The following is a 16,512-nucleotide window of genomic DNA, read 5'->3' as shown; positions in this document are numbered from 1 at the left end:
AGAACAGTCGTTCAAGGAAAGTGTTGCTCAACAGTCCCCCCCAGTTCGACTGAAGTTTCCCAGCAGGTCTTCCAATGAGTGAGTCATTAAACGGGTCAGAACTGAACCACCGAGGTTACAGGGAGTCCTCCACACAGCGCGGGACACCACAGGCCCGACAACGGTACTCCAATCAGCAGCAAGACAGACATGAGCTGATCCACTAAAATTGTATTTCTTGTGAAAATCTTTTTTTTGTTCAAGCCATTAGATAAATATATCTCTGCTTAAATTCCACTAGATTTTTCCTTCCATGATTATAGGTCACGGCACTCATGACTGCACGTGAAACTTCAAAGCGAATAATGATGACAATAGTTTGCTGTTCCAAGGTGATGAAACAAGACATGTTTTTAAAAATAATTTTATTCCCTGTTTTAAAAACATTGAATTCATACGCAACAAAACAACAACACTATTACAAAATATTCAATCAGAACATACAGTACACAGTGAACGCTAACCTGCAGTAACCTCCGGGTGGCATCAGGTGGCGTGAGTCGAGTATAAAAGGTCTGTGATGATGAAGACGATGAAGACGATGAAGATTAGCAGGAAGAATTTGACAGCTTGAAGCTGCCGTTCCCAGCTTGAAGATGTGCGTTATAAAACGGAAGACCAATGGTAATAATACATTTCAGGTGTCGCCGCACACCCACACCCACACACACACACACACACACACACACACACACACACACACACACACACACACACACACACACACACACGCACACGCCTCCTACAGGTTAATTTTCTGATTGAGGAGTCCATGACTGGTTGAAAAAAACTCTGCGAGCCAGCTCGGGATTGGTTGACAGGTCGAAGGTGCTCGTGGCGAGGGTTTAAGGGTCGATCTCGTCGGGGACGATGGTGAGGATGACGTCTTCGTTGCCTCGTCTCACCACTGTCCGCAGCGTCTCGTCTTGCTTGATGGCGGCGCTGACGTCGCTGGCCGAGGTGACTCGCTCGCCGTTGATGCTGATGATGACGTCACTTTCCTTTAGCCCGGCGCTGTCAGAAAGAAATGAAGATTTATGATGAACAACCAGGCTTGTGATGTGAGACGACTCCTTTATCTTTTTTAAATGTTTATCGTGTCCTTCTAACTCAATGAAAGCCACTTGGACTTTGGGCCTGTTGGTTTGGGGGGGGGGGGTTCTGGGATGAATGTTTGGGTGGTTGATCGGATAAGTGATCAACTGGTTAAGTGAGTAACTGGTTGGCTGATTATTATGCTTTTTTGGTTGGTTGGTTGGTTGGTTGGTTGGTTGGTTGGTTGGTGAGTTAGATGTCTTAACTGGTTGATTGGTTGTTTGGTTGGTTGGTTGGTGGGTTGGTGTGTTAGATGTCTTAACTGATTGATTGGTCAGTTGGTTGGTTTGTATGTTAGATGTCTTAACAAGTTGATTGGCGGTTGGTTGATTGGCTGATTGGTTGGATGGTTGGTTGGTTGTTGTTTTTTTCTCTATTCTACTTGTGGTTCACAACTTGGGGTCCAGGATTTCTTTGGGAGAAGCACTCGAGAATACAGAGGCATCCTGGGTTTTACCTGCTTTAAGTTCCAAAGGGACTTTTTACAAGTCCAAAATAAAACACTTTACACAGCAGGCCTGGCAAACTGACAAGGTGAACCTGAAGGCCCTCTCCCTGCTCCTTTAAAACACCTCCGAGTCTCTACACCTGAACGGCAGCCAGAGACAAGAGTGAGGCAGTTTGTCCTCGCTTGCCGGACGAGCCGAGCCACGTGGGTGGGAAACGTCTGGACTTGTGTTTCGCCTGCCAGCTCTCAGGACGCTTTCCAGGAGGAACACAGCAGCTTTCAGGGCAGCTGTGAGGATGCGACTCCTGACACACTGGAACTAACTCCACCTGCTGCGGTCGCAAGGCGGGACGCTGCGGTGGGCTTTGAAAAGAGGTCGTACCCGACTCCTTCCTTTTCACATTAAACATCCTGCACAGGGGCGAGTCTGCACACGTCTTCCATCACCTGACGTTTGACCATCTTCGGCACAAAACTACACCTAACTTCTTTCACCTTCTCGTGTAAATAATAACCCCGCACTGGGGTAATAGTAGAAGGGGGTGACGACACTCACGCCTCGGCTGGGGTCCGACTGATGACCTCGATGACGTACGCCCCCGAGGTGATGTCCGGGAAGTCCGACTGCCTCTCCTTCAGCTCCTTGGCCAGCCTGGAGGCGAAATGATAACAGGATCAAAGAATGGAACACTTTAAAAGAGAAGTCGATAAAAGAAAACTACAGTCTTGAAGTGTGTCAAGCAGTAAGAACCGACGTTAGCATGCTAACCAGCTAGCTCCTGGTTCATTAGTCGTGTAAACGCAGCGTTGAGTTTGTCCTGCAGGTTGAACAGTAAATATTACAGAAGCTCTTTGTATTCACTAACCCTCACGAGCCAGACTCACTGCTGCCACCTAATGCACACCACTGGGATTAGTCAATAGGCATGTTGCCGATATAAATATTTCAAGTCTAATCATCACATTTTGAAATGTATATTTGAACAATTTTTAAATTACAACTTTCTCTTCTACATTTGGACTTTTTCCCCCCACATTTCTTAAATTCAATGTAAAACCTTGTAGTAATTGTCACCATTGTGTCTCTTTTGTGACAGGTTTTAAAATAAATGTTCTTCAATATATTTGCTTCCTACAAATTAATGTTTTATATTATTGGAAGTGTTAATATGAAATGGGAAATATGAAATGGGAAATGACTAAAACTCGTACACCCTGAAATAAATGATGCAGCTCATGAAAACCACAAAAATCCAAGTAGTTTTAATACACGTGTTGCATATTTTCATTGTATTCTTTAAATATGTTTTTTATTCTTTGCATTTTGTCTTGGTTTCTGCATACTTTCTGATTTCCCCCCCCAATAGTTGATGTTATATTTTCAACATCCCTGGAACAATATATTTCACAACCCTTTTCACCCTATTATGGACATTTTAACTTGAATTTGGAAAATTCTTCTTTTTCACACCAAACATTTGAGCCTGGACACATTATGCAATATATAAAAACACACACAGAGGACCTAAACCTCATCTGCATTAAATTTTAATTCAAATCATGTCATGTTATTTCTGGGCTAAACTTGATATATATTATTACAAAGCTGAACTGTTTAAAGATAAGTTTATATTCTCACAGCTAAATTTGATTGATAAATGGAAAAGAAATTTTAAATGATGCTGTCTTTGTATAAAAAAAAGTCATTAATAATGTTAGGTACAGTTACAAGCAGCTGGAAACAAGATTAATCTGATATAATTCAATCAACATTATTACAAAGTGTTCCACAAAGTGAATCCAACTGTAATGGGTGATGTAAGTCGTGCTGTCTGGTGTGTCTTGCTGTGTTGGGACTCTGCAGAGGCGGTTGAGTCATAAATGAGGTCACGGTTTCTAATAAGTCCACCACCCCTCTGTTTGACTGAGACGCACCGGGGGGATTAGACCCACCACCTCGCCTCATTGCATCAGTCCACCGCTGTTCAATAAAGACTTACGACAGAGTGAGACTCATCATCCGGACTCCGATATATTTCTTCTTGTGAGACGTTTTACCTGGAAAACATCAACAAACAATCACAGTTCGTCATGGCCACTGGGAGAGGCTCTAAAATCAGGATGTTAGCACTTGAATAAACAATTCATGAACAAAAGGTCATGGGAAAAGCAGATACTAAGCAGCAACTACCAACATACAGACAGCTCTTAGATATGAAAACTCACCGCTATTTAGGCAGGCTAATGCTAATCACTGCTACTGCAGGTACAGGCTAATGCCACTTTCTTGGTACAGGAAAACTGAAAATGGTGAAGCTAAAAAGGCAAAAAGACAGTTTTTTCTGAAAAATGCTAAAGCTAAAAGCAGGCTCAATGGCTCGGCCAAAGAGAGAGAAAGCAGTTACTGGCGTGGCGGTGGAAAGTGTTGCTGTGGATCAGCAGGGACGAACCTTTGGCCTGTCGGTCGTGAGACTCGGCCAAGAACTGTCGGATCTTGTCTGACGGAATGGCGAAGGAGATTCCTGCTGTGACTTTGAGTGTGTTGATGCCGATAACCTCTCCGTCCTGCAGCACACGCACACACACACACACACACACACACTCATGTAAATCCCTCATAGTAAAACTCAAATTTCCCATGAAACTCATTAAACGCTGTTTTGTAACAGTGAAACACGCTCATAATCAGAGACGGCTGGAACCGGGGAACTCCTGCCAAGTGTTACCGAAACTCTCTATTTACCTTCCCTAATAGGGACTTCATGGTTCTTGGTATCTGTTTATATGAGATTACGTATATCTGTGTTCTGTAATACAAGGGAGTGACCTCCGTGATACAACACAGTGTTTGTGTTTCATGAAGGGAAAAGCCTCCTTCAGCTCGTTTTACTGTAAAAAGCCAGAAAACACAAGAGATCTGTGCTTTAATGCACCAAAAGACTGCTGCTTTTTAAACTTTTTTTACTCACCAGATTCACGAGTGGCCCTCCTGAGTTGCCGTACTGTAAGAAGAAAATGTAAATAAGTGGAAGGAGGGAGGTTTTTTCCACTTTTTTTTGAGACTTTGGAAACTGCAGAAAACGCACGTTGATGATGGCGTCGGTCTGGATGTAGTCCATGTCCGAGTTGCGGAGGCCCAGCTCCTTGCCCCCCCTCTGGGTGGTGCTGACGATGCCGGTGGTGACGGTGTTCTGCAGGGAGAACGGGCTGCCGATGGCGACCACGAACTCACCGGGCCGCAGGTCCGCGGAGCGTCCGAGCAGCAGCACTGGCAGCTTCATCTGGGACGACGAGAACGACGAGGAAAAGACGCCAATGAGAAAAATTCCCTGCAACGGTCCTGAACTCATCGCCGTTGGTAAAGATGGAGATAGATAGATATACATAAAACGTCTGCGTGCCCAATATCCCACAATTGTTACGAAAACAATCCAATGATATTTCTATACGACAGCCACTCATCAATCAGGTCACAATCCCACAACAAAGTTCCACGCATGTTGGACACATAACATCAGTGGATTTGCAGGAAAGTTTAAAAAGAACATGAGTGGAATTTTCTTTTCTCTGTGTCGTAGAATAAAAAGTGAAAATCTGACCACGAACGCACCAGTGACCTCAGGATGAAGCAAAAACAAACAAAAAAAAAATCGAACTTCCTTCCATATTTTTCAGCTCATCAGCAGGAAGTTTAAAAAACAAAAAACAAAAATTTTCTACAAGTAATTTAAATATAATTCACATTTTAACTGGTGCAGTTAATCAAAGCGTGAAATTAAAGTGATTTTTCGGATGAATTATAGAAGAGAAATTATGTACTATGACTGAAGACACACACACACACACACACACACACACACAGGTAAACACCAGTTTACTCTGTCAGACGTGGTTTCCTGCAAAGCGCTGAGTCAGCTGTTTACCCCTCAACCAGTCGCCCCTGAGATATTTTCTTTTCCACCTCGCTCTCTGCCCTCAAAATAAACCAGTGTGTGCCCGAGTTTCTGAAAACATCCACACAAACTTTATGTTTCCAAAGAAGGAGAAACGTTGCCACGTTTATAGCTAATACCTTGTTTAAATTGACTTTAATGGGATTTTATTACTGGCTCACGCTCTCCTAATGACTTCTTTCCCCCTCCCTCCCTCCCTCTCTCGCTCTCTCTCAGGCTGCAGACGGCTGTATTCCCCCTCATAGCTTGTTTCCCTCAGCAGACACTCAGAGGGACTCGAACCAGGAACCACGGCTTCATAGGCAGTTAGTGAAAAACAAGTGCACGACAATGGACCATGAAAAGCCTGTGAACACATAATAACTTTGCGAGTGACTGCAAATAAAAATTAACTTGTTAACTAGTAGTAATTGATTACAGCCACTATATGTTTTTTATTTATTTATTTAAATAGTGGTGGAGCTAGAATGACTGCATATAAAAAGAATTATTAAAGCGTAACTTGTTATTGTGGTGAAGTTAGTCCTGTGTTAGTAATGTGAGTGTAAACTGAAGTTCCGTCACTTAGTGGGAGGGAGATGCTCTATAATGTGGCTGTCACATTAGTAGTTGTAGTGAGCTGAGAGAGTGAAAGAGAAAGAAACACAAAAGTCACCAGGTTGTTAACATTTTCTACGAGCAAATGTTAAAGTTATCAGACGAGTTTCACGTGCCAGAGTTTGAAGGTCACTTCAGATTCCTACGACTCGTCCGACTGACCTACTTTGTGACGAGGATCAGAAAAACTGACACAGAGACGATGTTCCTGTTGCAGATTCCATCGAAGACACCGCGAGCATGACAACATGTCTGTCAGCCCGTGTGTGTGTGTATGTGTGTGTGTGTGTGTGTGTGTGTGTGTGTGTGTGTGTGTGTGTGTGTGTGTGTGTGTGTGTGTGTGTGTGTGTGTGTGTGTGTGTGTGTGTGTGTGTGTGTGTGTGTGTGTGTGTGTGTGTGTGTGTGTGTGTGTGTGTGTGTGCGTGTGTGTGTGTGTGTGCGTGTTTCCACGCAGCTGACAGACACATGTGCAGCTAATTTCCTCAGTTAAGTAAGGAGCCTGCAGGCTTTGACCCACTTTAGGACAGTTTTGCAATGCAGATGAACAGACGGGAGGGAGGTGAGGCGGAGGGCAGCGAGGGGCAGAAGAAATGAGGCAGAAACAGTGGAGCGGCAGATGTGACACGTGTGGACGTGTTTCACGTCTCGCTGCAGACGATGGGGAGGATGTTTCCAGGACAAAACGGCGGAGAACGAGCTGAAACTGGGTTTTTTTCCCCCTCCTCACTACATTTCCTGCTTTAATACATTCAGACATCATCGACACATAGACATACACATTATAGGTAAATATTAGACAACTAGACAAATAGACATATATTAGTAGCCCTAGTGGAGTATAAATAGATGCCTAATTGACTGTTGGAGCTGATGTAGCAAGGAGGCAGCCATCTTGGATGGGTCCCCGCTTCTCTTTTCATGCATTCGCTTCCTTTAATGAAGGTCTTTCTTAACAAAACTAAAACAATCAGAACTCGCTGAATTTACAGCTCATTGTCGCAAAGTGTGGCTTCTTACAGACCACATACATGTAGTTATCACCCAGGATGATTTTGTACATTAAAAAAATAGGGCCTTTCGTAATAAATACCTCAGAGAACTGTTCTGATTTGGATAGAGGTGGAGAAGATGGAAGGATGCCGTGATGTTTGTGGCCCTTGAATTGCCTCGATACTTTTTAAACTGTTTACTTACATGTGTCTTTGTGAATGTTTCGCTCTCTCAAAGCTGTCTGCTCATGAGTTTAAACCACCTGCATTTCCTGAAAGTAGCTATTTAAACTGTGTCACGCACTCAAACACAACTCCAAGCCTCCGCATCGCCCACCCTTCCCCGGGGCCTGTGGTTTTCTGGGTGAGATCACAGAGCCCGAGGGGCCACGCTCGGTTGTAATTGAAGAGACGCCGGCACAGCAGAGCGGCAACGACCACAACAAGGAACAAAGAGCTGTTTATCCCCCCCCCCCCCCCCCCCCCCCCCCCGATCAGCTCCTCCTCACCCTCTCCTTCTCATTATCTCGCCGACGACCTCCTGCCCCTCACTTCTGTCCACTCACCGCAAAAAAGAAACATTTCTACTGGAGACACCCTGGAGTCCATGTCCATACCAACAAAACAGTCGACCCAGCGATAATTTATTCCACAAAACCAGGCTTCCGCATTGTTTTCACTGTTTTCCTGTGCTCGTCTCCTCTGTCAAACCAACAGGTCATCATCAATGCTCAAGAAACCCATTCTAGAATTTCCATTACAAATGTTTATTTCTTGCACATTTTCTACAAAACCTGCTTTGTAAAAATACAATAAATTACCATCTCACACCACAATGTATTGTTATGTAATTAAATAGTTTATATTTTTGCAAAACCAATCAATTTCTCCATCAAGACAACGATGGCCTGTTACGGTAAATATATTCATAGAACCAGTTTTTTTTGTTTTGTTTTCTTATTCAAGGTGTCAAACACATTAAAAGTTATTCTCTGTTGTTGTTAGGTAATTGCTTTACTTCCTGGTGAATAGTGTAGAAAATGTCCAGTGGCTAAAATGTTCCACTGACCCGATTTTAGCTGGAATTTACCGTCAGGAGGCGCAAAGCTTGAATTGTTCACAGCTATTCCAGAGATATTTAGAAGAGAACACTTTTTTTTTTCCTATTGAACTTGGCTCGTGTGCATGCTCGCTTCATACGACCTTCATTGAAACATTTATTCACCCAATTTGTGAATTTTCAGAGTCTTAAAAGAAAAAAAGCAATTATATGCTTCTAATATTTAATTTTTTAAAATTAAGTGAAACTTCATAAAAGTACAATCTAAACAGGCTGAAAATCTCACGGAGTGTTTCAAAAACGTTCAGGATCTTGTTTTCTCATTTTTATGGCCACCTGATGCCAATGTACTGCAAAGCCTGTTTTTACCAGAGAAGTAACGTTATGTAATTATTATTATTAACTTATTGAATCATGATTAGTTTTAAAGAAACAGGAAAAAGCTGGAAGTGACCGTGTATGAAAATCGTAACGATAATAAAAGCTTAAAAGTGTCAGAAAATGTTCCATTTTCTTTTATAATGAAATGATCGCAGATCTGTTTGAAATGAGCTGCAATGCAGAACAGTAATAATATTCACCAGAAATAAAAAATAACAGATCCATCTATATCTGGCATTTTCACATTCACTCTAAAAAGCTTCTCAAGATGGACAAATCTTCTTGTTTTTAATATTGTGGCAATGAAATCCAGATGAGATGTTGTGCAACGTTGTCTGTTTCTTCGTGCAGCTGCACTTCATTCCCGTCTGTTTTCTCTTCATTTCAAATTATCTCGTGAACCTCCCACTTGATTATGTTACACCGAGTCACAAACACATTTATTCTGGAAGGATTGGAAACGGAGAGACACAAACTGTCCTGTGACATCGGAGAGTCAAAGACACCTTCTCTCAGTTTACACATAAAAACTGCTCCTTTTTATTATTATTTTTTAGAAACTCTTGCAGCTTGAAAACATTTATTGGCACAATGAAAGGAGGCGGCAGCAACTGTCTTAATCTCAAAAATGTTTTTTTTCCAGTGCAAAAGTGGGAAACCGGCCATTCAGACACCCAGCCATCGACAGACCAGAACAAAAAGAACATAAATAACTTATTTAACTCATATTGAATCACTTTTTGTGTCCCTGAACCAGCTGAGTCAGAAAAAGGCTTCAGATTTTCTTCAAAAAACACAGAAAGTCAACTTTTCCCTTATCCTTAATTTCCCTCACTTTAACCATATATGTGTGTATAAACCACACACACACACACACAGACACACACACACACACACCCACACATGGTCATTCACGTGTCTCAATAGTGTAAATTCAAAATCCCTTTAAATAAATAACATATGTTAGAAAATATATGTTATACAATAAAAATTGACTGTATGAATAAAAGGCTGTTTCTTCCAATCTTACTAAATTCTATTTCCATAAAGACTTTGTTGTTGCAAAGCTTCAACAATCTGTTAAATTCGACAGAAACACAGTTTTATGTCTTATTTCTCTCTTTAAAAAGCAAACCCTCACTCTGCACGCATTCAGAGGCGTGAACAGAGTCATTCCGTTTGTCTTAAAGCAGATTTATCAGAAGTTGGGCTGAATATTGGGACAAAGAAGCCAGAAACTCACTGGGGTGTCGATCTTGATCAGCGCGATGTCGGCCTTCTCGTCCACGTCTTTGATTTTGGCGTCGTACGTGGCTCCGCTCTTGAGCTCCACCTGATGGACACAAGAGACCTGCTATAAACTCCCAAGAAGGAAGAAAAACAAGCGCGACGCCACCATTTCAGCTTAAAAGTGCCCTTTTACTGTACGCGAGTGTAAATTTCATCGTATGTTTCGACATAAACGTGTGCGCCAGACCTTCACTCGGTGCTTGTTGGCCACCACGTGGGCGTTGGTGACGATCAGTCCGTCCTCGGACACCACGAAGCCCGAGCCGCTCGCCACCGCCACCTCGCGCTTGGAGAAGACCATCCTGAGGGAGCAAAGAGGACATTTACTGGTTTCGGACCTGAAAAACGTGAATCCACACACTTCTGCCGGAGTGTTTCGCCACGTGTTCGCTGCAGTTTTTTTTTTTTTTTTCTTTTCTTACTTGCGGTAAAGTTCAATATGAACCACAGCGGGAGCGATTTTCTCCACCACGTCCGCGATGAAGTTGTACTTGAAACGAAGGCTGTCGGGGTTCTGCTGACCTGCAGGAGGAAAACGCACTGTCAGTAAACAAACACACATACTCGCTCACAAAATATTGTCATATTTAAAAAAATAAAATAAAATGACAACAAAACATACAAAAAGTCAAAATTTTATATTTGAGAAAATATTTAACTTTAAAGAAAAATGTATTTGTTTTTAAGTCAAATAAAACTATTGTCTTAAAGAAGAATGTAAGCTTTGGTGTAGTGTCACATTTGTCCATTAGGTGGCACTATTGAATCTTGCTCAAATTTTTGTTAACGATATATGAAGGAATCCTCTTATTTACTAACTCAATAAAAACTTACTATATAAAATACCGGAGTGGCTCACGACACCATCTTGTGGCAGACGGTGGTATTACATCTTAGGGAAACTCAAGTGCGTTAGCCAGCTTATAATTTAGAGATTTTTGGGGGAATAAATTTGAGTATAAAAAGTAATTAATGTGAAACAGTGTTTTAACTTTTAGCAAAAAAAACGTTAAAGCAGAAAAAAACATTTAAAAAAAATCAGTCTAAACGTTGTCATTTTTATATTTCTTTTTTTACATTTAGTTATTAATTTTTACAGATCATCTTAAATAAGTGAGATTATCAGCTGAGCTTCTTGTTTTTACATACTGCAAGAAAGTGTTTTGGGGGAAAACAACACCTTTAAAACATTTTTACGAGTAAAAATTCTGAACAATAGAAGATATTGAGCAGTGGTGCCAGTGCTGCATTGAGAATAAATCTCATCTCACAGCTTCTCAAACTGAAACTTTAAAGTCAACGTTTTAATCGTTTTTGCAGAAAATGTGGAAAAAGTGTCACTTTCGCTCACTGGGAAGTGTTCTCTTCTTCATACTGAATCATATTAAGTTAAATAGGATTAAACTGCAGGACTGAAGGACAGCAGTCTGAAACCTGATGACGTACTTGAAATAAAATCCTGAGGACATATTTGAACTTGAATCAGGCAGCTGCCGGGGCTCCATTCATCACCCATTAGAGCATTTTTCCTTCGATAGACAGCGAGCGGAGGACCGGTGAGGACACGTCTGTGTTTGTCCTCCAGTCACAGATGGGATCAAACCCTCGAAATACTTCTCTTCTCGCCACAGCCATCAAACCACGTCGCTATCAACTCATCTGCAAATACCGAGCCATCGGATAAACACCGCGAACGCACGTGTAAGAGCTCGTCCTCCGGCCGGGCAGATTTAAGTGTGTATGTTTTTTGGGTTTTTTTTGAGGGATGACATCATAGTTTCAGTCCACTTGAGCTCATTTTATATTTAGCTTTACTAAACCATAGAGCACCGGGTGTTTACTGGGCACTTTGTTGATGCTGTTCCTTCTCCATGTCTTGAGTTCATAAATCTCAAGAACACCCAGATTATAGAGCATCTTCCTCCCACGAACTGGTTTAATCTCCAGTCTGAGCTGCTGGTCGTTGCAGTCGTTGACCGTCTGGAGGACACTACCGCGTCTGTCTGCGTCTTTGGCTGCAGGATCTGCGGTTCGGCAGCTGCTGCAGCTTTGAATTGGACTGAATGAAGTCAGTCAGAGCGGCGGCGGGGGGGGGGAACCTGCCGACCCCGAACCGCCGCCTGCAGGTGTCTGCACACGGTGAGGCGGGTGGAACGGCGGCAGGTACATCAGTAACCCCGCTCGCACGTCGTGACCTTGAATGCACCAGCAGCCTTTGAGGACAAGCGGTGTCGGGTGACGGTTCGAATCGATGAAACAGACAGAATTCCTCCATTTTTTTCTGCCTCGACAATCAACCGCTCCTGAGAACAAAGATCTGTGGTTTGCGCTGTCGCCTCACGACACACAACCCCGGTTCGATTCCAGGCCAGGAACCCGATGACGCCGCGTTCGTCAGAGGATAATTTGAGGAAAATTCCTGCAGCTCCCGAAACTCTAATGACCCCGCAACCTTATTTTGTTTTCACAGTTTCCAAGTCTGTCAATCACACAACCAGCTCGCAAGTCTGCACAGGAAGAAGCCGGGGAAAAAGAAAAAAAATCTCACACACACACACACACACACACAGGGGAAAAAACACATTATGTTCTCCTTAAATCTGGGTTAAATAAGAGTTTGACCCACATATACGTCTGTTAGGAAGTTACACAACTGAAACAATGAGCTCCAGGAGATGAGTCACCATGGGGCGAACATGGACCCACATCTTCCAGACTCCTGTCCTCAAATCCAAAGCTTCAAGAGCGCGTTTTATGGAAAGTTTGGAAGTTAATGGATCAAAGATGGAGCGAGGGAAAGATTCAGGGATTAAGATGTGATGAAGGATCTGACAGACGAAGAGAGGAGGATGAAAGAACGTCAATGACTCAAAGTTTTCTTCCTTGAACAAGGATGTGCTGACTTTACGTGAATGATTCAGTCATTAGGTTCAGCTGACATTACATTAAAACCAGTCCCAAACTAGTTCCAAATCAGTTCAAAATCCAGCTTCAACGCAGTCCAAAATCTAGTTCCAAACACTGATGGAAAATTGTTTAACCCCAGTCTCTAAACTAGTTTACAGCTGGTTGGAAAATACCAGCTTTAAACTAGTTTTAAATGAGTCCAAAAACAAGTGTTTAACCAGTCCAAAAAACTAGTTTCAAACCAGTATGACACCAGTTCAAAAACCAACTCCAAAAATCAGTTCCAAAGCTGATGAAAAACCAGCTTGAACGAGTCCAAATCCAACTCTAAACCAGGTTCCAACCAATTCAGACCAGTTTTAAACTAAACTTGAATTGGTATCAAAAATCACATTCAACCCAATTCAAAAGAATTTAGAATTTGTTTTTCTTCTAAAAACCAGCCCAGAACCAATTTGAAAGCAGTTTAAAATCAATTTACAAACCAGCTTTACACCAGAAGGTTTTTTTCAACCTAATCAGAAATACCAGCTTTGAGCCAGTTTGCAAACCCAGTTCAAACTGGGTTCATTCCAGGACAAAACTAAATGCAAACCAGTTTCAAACCAAGCTCCAAACTACTTTCAAGTCAGTAAAAGTGGTGCAACTACTCGCTTCATACCAGTTTTAAGAGTCCAAAAACCAGCTCTGAACCAGTTCAAGAGCTATACAAAGACCGATTTCATTCCAATACAAAACTAGATTCAAATCAGCCCAAAAGCTCATATCAAACTGCAAAAACGAGACCAAAAACCAAGTAAAACAGCCATTTCATAGAATTCTGAAACTAGTTTCAAATCAGTTCAAAATCAAGTTCCAAACCTTTTATAAAAAAAAAAAAAACCTGCTTAAACTCTAACTCTAGCTCGAAACCTGGTTTGAAACAGCCTCCATCCCAGTTGTAAACCTGCTTCTGGCCAGTTTTAACCTAATTTTGAACCAGTTCAAAAATCAGCTTCAAACTAGTTTAAAAAGAAATAGTTCCAACCTCTTTGAAAAAAAGATTTCAACTAATACATATTGGTTGGAACCAGTCCACAAAGTAGTTTCCAACCAGTTTCAACCCATATTTGAACCAATTCCAAAACTACTTTAAAGCGACTGAAGAGTCCATTATGTATTTTAATTGCGTCCAAAAAACAGGCTTGGAAAACAATTTGGTTGTTATATCAGATTTGAACCAGTTTTAAACTGGTTTCACACCCGTACAAAACTAATATCACACCAGAAAGCCACTTCTCACCAGTGTAAGAGCCATGTGTCCAAACATGAGGTCCAAAATGAGTATAAATGTGACCTTTTATACAACTTTTTACTATTTTACTTTTCCATTGGAAAGTCATGAACCCAGTGACCCCTCAGAGTTGTACTTGGGTTGTAACCATGATGTGTCTTATCTTTTTCCTGCACAACTCCATTGTTTTCCATGATCCCGGTGAAGCGTCATATTTTATTTTCTGGATTTGAATAATCAGAAGCTCTCAGGTCAAACTCTAAAGATACAAACAACGTCATTAAATTATTCATATTATGCTGTTTGTGTAACTTTGTTGCGCTCAGTTTCCCAAAAGTTGATGACATCCTGTGGCAATCAGTAGAATTTCAGCACAAAAAAAACGTAATCATTTACATTTTCAAACAGAAGACAAGTATTTGTCCTGTTTCTTTGTGGCTGACTTGTCTTTGATCTCTCTTTGTTAACCGATTAAAGGTATTTGGAAACATCACATTCTTTAAACGAGCGATGGGATCAATCTGATCCAATATCAGTATCCGGTCTGATATAGAGATAACTAATAGATCAGATATCTGAAGACTGACTACAGATCCAAGCGGCCAATCCAAATCTAACCGACAGTTTGACGCACCTCATGTTGATCACAATTTGATAATTACTTTACTTTTTCAACAGTTCTTTCACTTTAATTTAAGATATTTAGTTTGAACACCTTAATCCGATGCATTTTTGTGGGGATTTGCGAGGCGCATTCAGCCTGAGAGACTTCAGGACATTTCAGTGTTTATCTGCAGGTTGGGTCACTCAAGTTCACTCACATTATTGGAATGTTTCTCTTATCATCACATTTCTTCACAGTCTATCTCTCTCTCTCTCTCTCTCTCTCTCTCTCTTTTCACTGTCCCTGTCTGCACGCGTGCTTTATCTCAATCTTCTTAACACACACACACACACACACACACACACACACACACACACACACACACACACACACACACACACACACACACACACACCTTTGCCGCACACCCCTCTCTGGATGAAGATGATCGGCGGCTGATGCAGCTTCGTGGCGCGGCCGCTCACGCGCTTCAGCTCGCACACGTTGCCGTAGGAGACGCCGTCGCTGCCGCACACCGGCTCGGCGCTGGCGCACGCGCACACGCCGCCCGTGGCCCTGCGCCGCACGGTGGCGGACGCCTCCACGCCGTCGGTCACCGCGCACTCCATGCCCTCGGCGCACTCGCGGTCCCCGGCGCCGCCGCACGGCTCGCCCTCGCCGGACGCGCACACCGGACAGCAGTCGCAGCGGTCCAGCACGTCGCCGGACAGGCAGTCCGCGGGGATCGGGGCGCACTGGGACTTGTCGCACTTCTCCGGGCAGCCGATGGCGAAGCGCTTGGTTATCCGTGCGTCGGAGGAGGAGGAGGAGGCGAGCAGGGCCGTTACGCACAAGAGCAGCTGGAGACGCATGATGGGGAGTTGAAACACAAACTCCGGGAGGAAATCTGAGTTCAGGCTGAAGTTGAAGGTTTTGGTTCTTAGAGAGATTTGACGCAGGCTGACAGCAGAGCACACCTTCACTGACGCGCAGAAGGAGATCCTCCAGGCTTATAAACGCTCCGGGATCAAAACTGCTCCATTGGCGGACCTGCTGTGTGACGTCACCGACGGGATGGGATGGGTGGGGTGGGATGGGGGGGGGGGGGGGGGGGGGGGGGGGTTAACATAGTGAAGTAAATACACTAACAACTTTACTGAAGTAGAGACTAATAGACACTCAGACTGAATCCAACTATGGGTACGTTCAGTAAAAAGGAATACATATTGATTTAAATGTTCCTAATCAGCTTTTCAATTTCCTTATGCCCGATTTTAATAATCCTATAAGTTTTTAGCTATAGCCACACTCTGGAACATGAATCAAATAAACTTTGGGCGTAACATGAAATTTGTTGTGTGCAGACTGCGGGATGAAAACACAAGTTGAATCGCAGCCTACGATGTGATTTGTGCAAGAATAAAAGGTCATAAGCGAAACATGAACGGAGGCGTCGCCCTTGTGACATTTATTTTGAGAGAAATCCCCCAAAAGCCCTTCATTTACATCCCACATACTTTTTTGGACGCGTTTTGTCATTAGAGCCTGAAAGCATCAACTGGGGTTTAGCGCCAGCGTTGTGCTGATCAGTGCGTCATTTCATACTACATTTATGATCAAAACAGATTTCTGACATCGTTCTCTCCAGTTCAAAGACTTGTACCTCCAGTGTTTCTGTACATCTGAAGCTCCTGTGGACGAAACACCATGTAACTTTTTTCAAATTCATGCTTGTGAAGAGTTTGTGGACGTACTAAGCTGCCATGATTGAGTTCTGGTTGTCATGAACTGGAACTCTTCATTGTAAAACTGGATATATTTTAGATTTGAAACAGTTTGCCCCTGACCTAAAGCACAAAGGTCTTTTACCATTTCT

General features: G+C 42.7%; 1 protein-coding gene across 2 annotated transcripts; it reads right to left on the bottom strand.

Moving 5' to 3' along the window:
• Nucleotides 1–638: 638 nt before the first annotated feature.
• htra1b (HtrA serine peptidase 1b) lies at nucleotides 639–15,633 on the bottom strand. Of its 2 annotated transcripts, XM_080516676.1 has the most exons (10): nucleotides 15,052–15,633; nucleotides 10,275–10,374; nucleotides 10,040–10,154; nucleotides 9,806–9,895; nucleotides 4,669–4,863; nucleotides 4,552–4,584; nucleotides 4,033–4,147; nucleotides 3,583–3,640; nucleotides 2,139–2,234; nucleotides 639–1,053 (listed from the first exon to the last, which is right to left on the bottom strand). In XM_080516676.1, the coding sequence occupies exons 1-10, from the start codon at nucleotides 15,506–15,508 to the stop codon at nucleotides 885–887; spliced, it is 1,428 nt and encodes a 475-aa protein (XP_080372802.1). In that variant the 5' UTR covers nucleotides 15,509–15,633; the 3' UTR covers nucleotides 639–884. The 2 variants fall into 2 exon arrangements, with proteins under 2 accessions (XP_080372802.1, XP_080372801.1); XM_080516675.1 differs by having other exon boundaries at nucleotides 4,552–4,863.
• Between the last annotated feature and the right edge of the window lie 879 nt (nucleotides 15,634–16,512).

This window comes from Blennius ocellaris (assembly GCF_963422515.1).
Source record: "Blennius ocellaris genome assembly, chromosome: 21".
NCBI lineage: Eukaryota > Metazoa > Chordata > Actinopteri > Blenniiformes > Blenniidae > Blennius > Blennius ocellaris.
The sequence above is the reverse complement of the archived record's forward strand: the minus strand, read 5'-3'. Positions and strand labels throughout refer to the sequence as shown.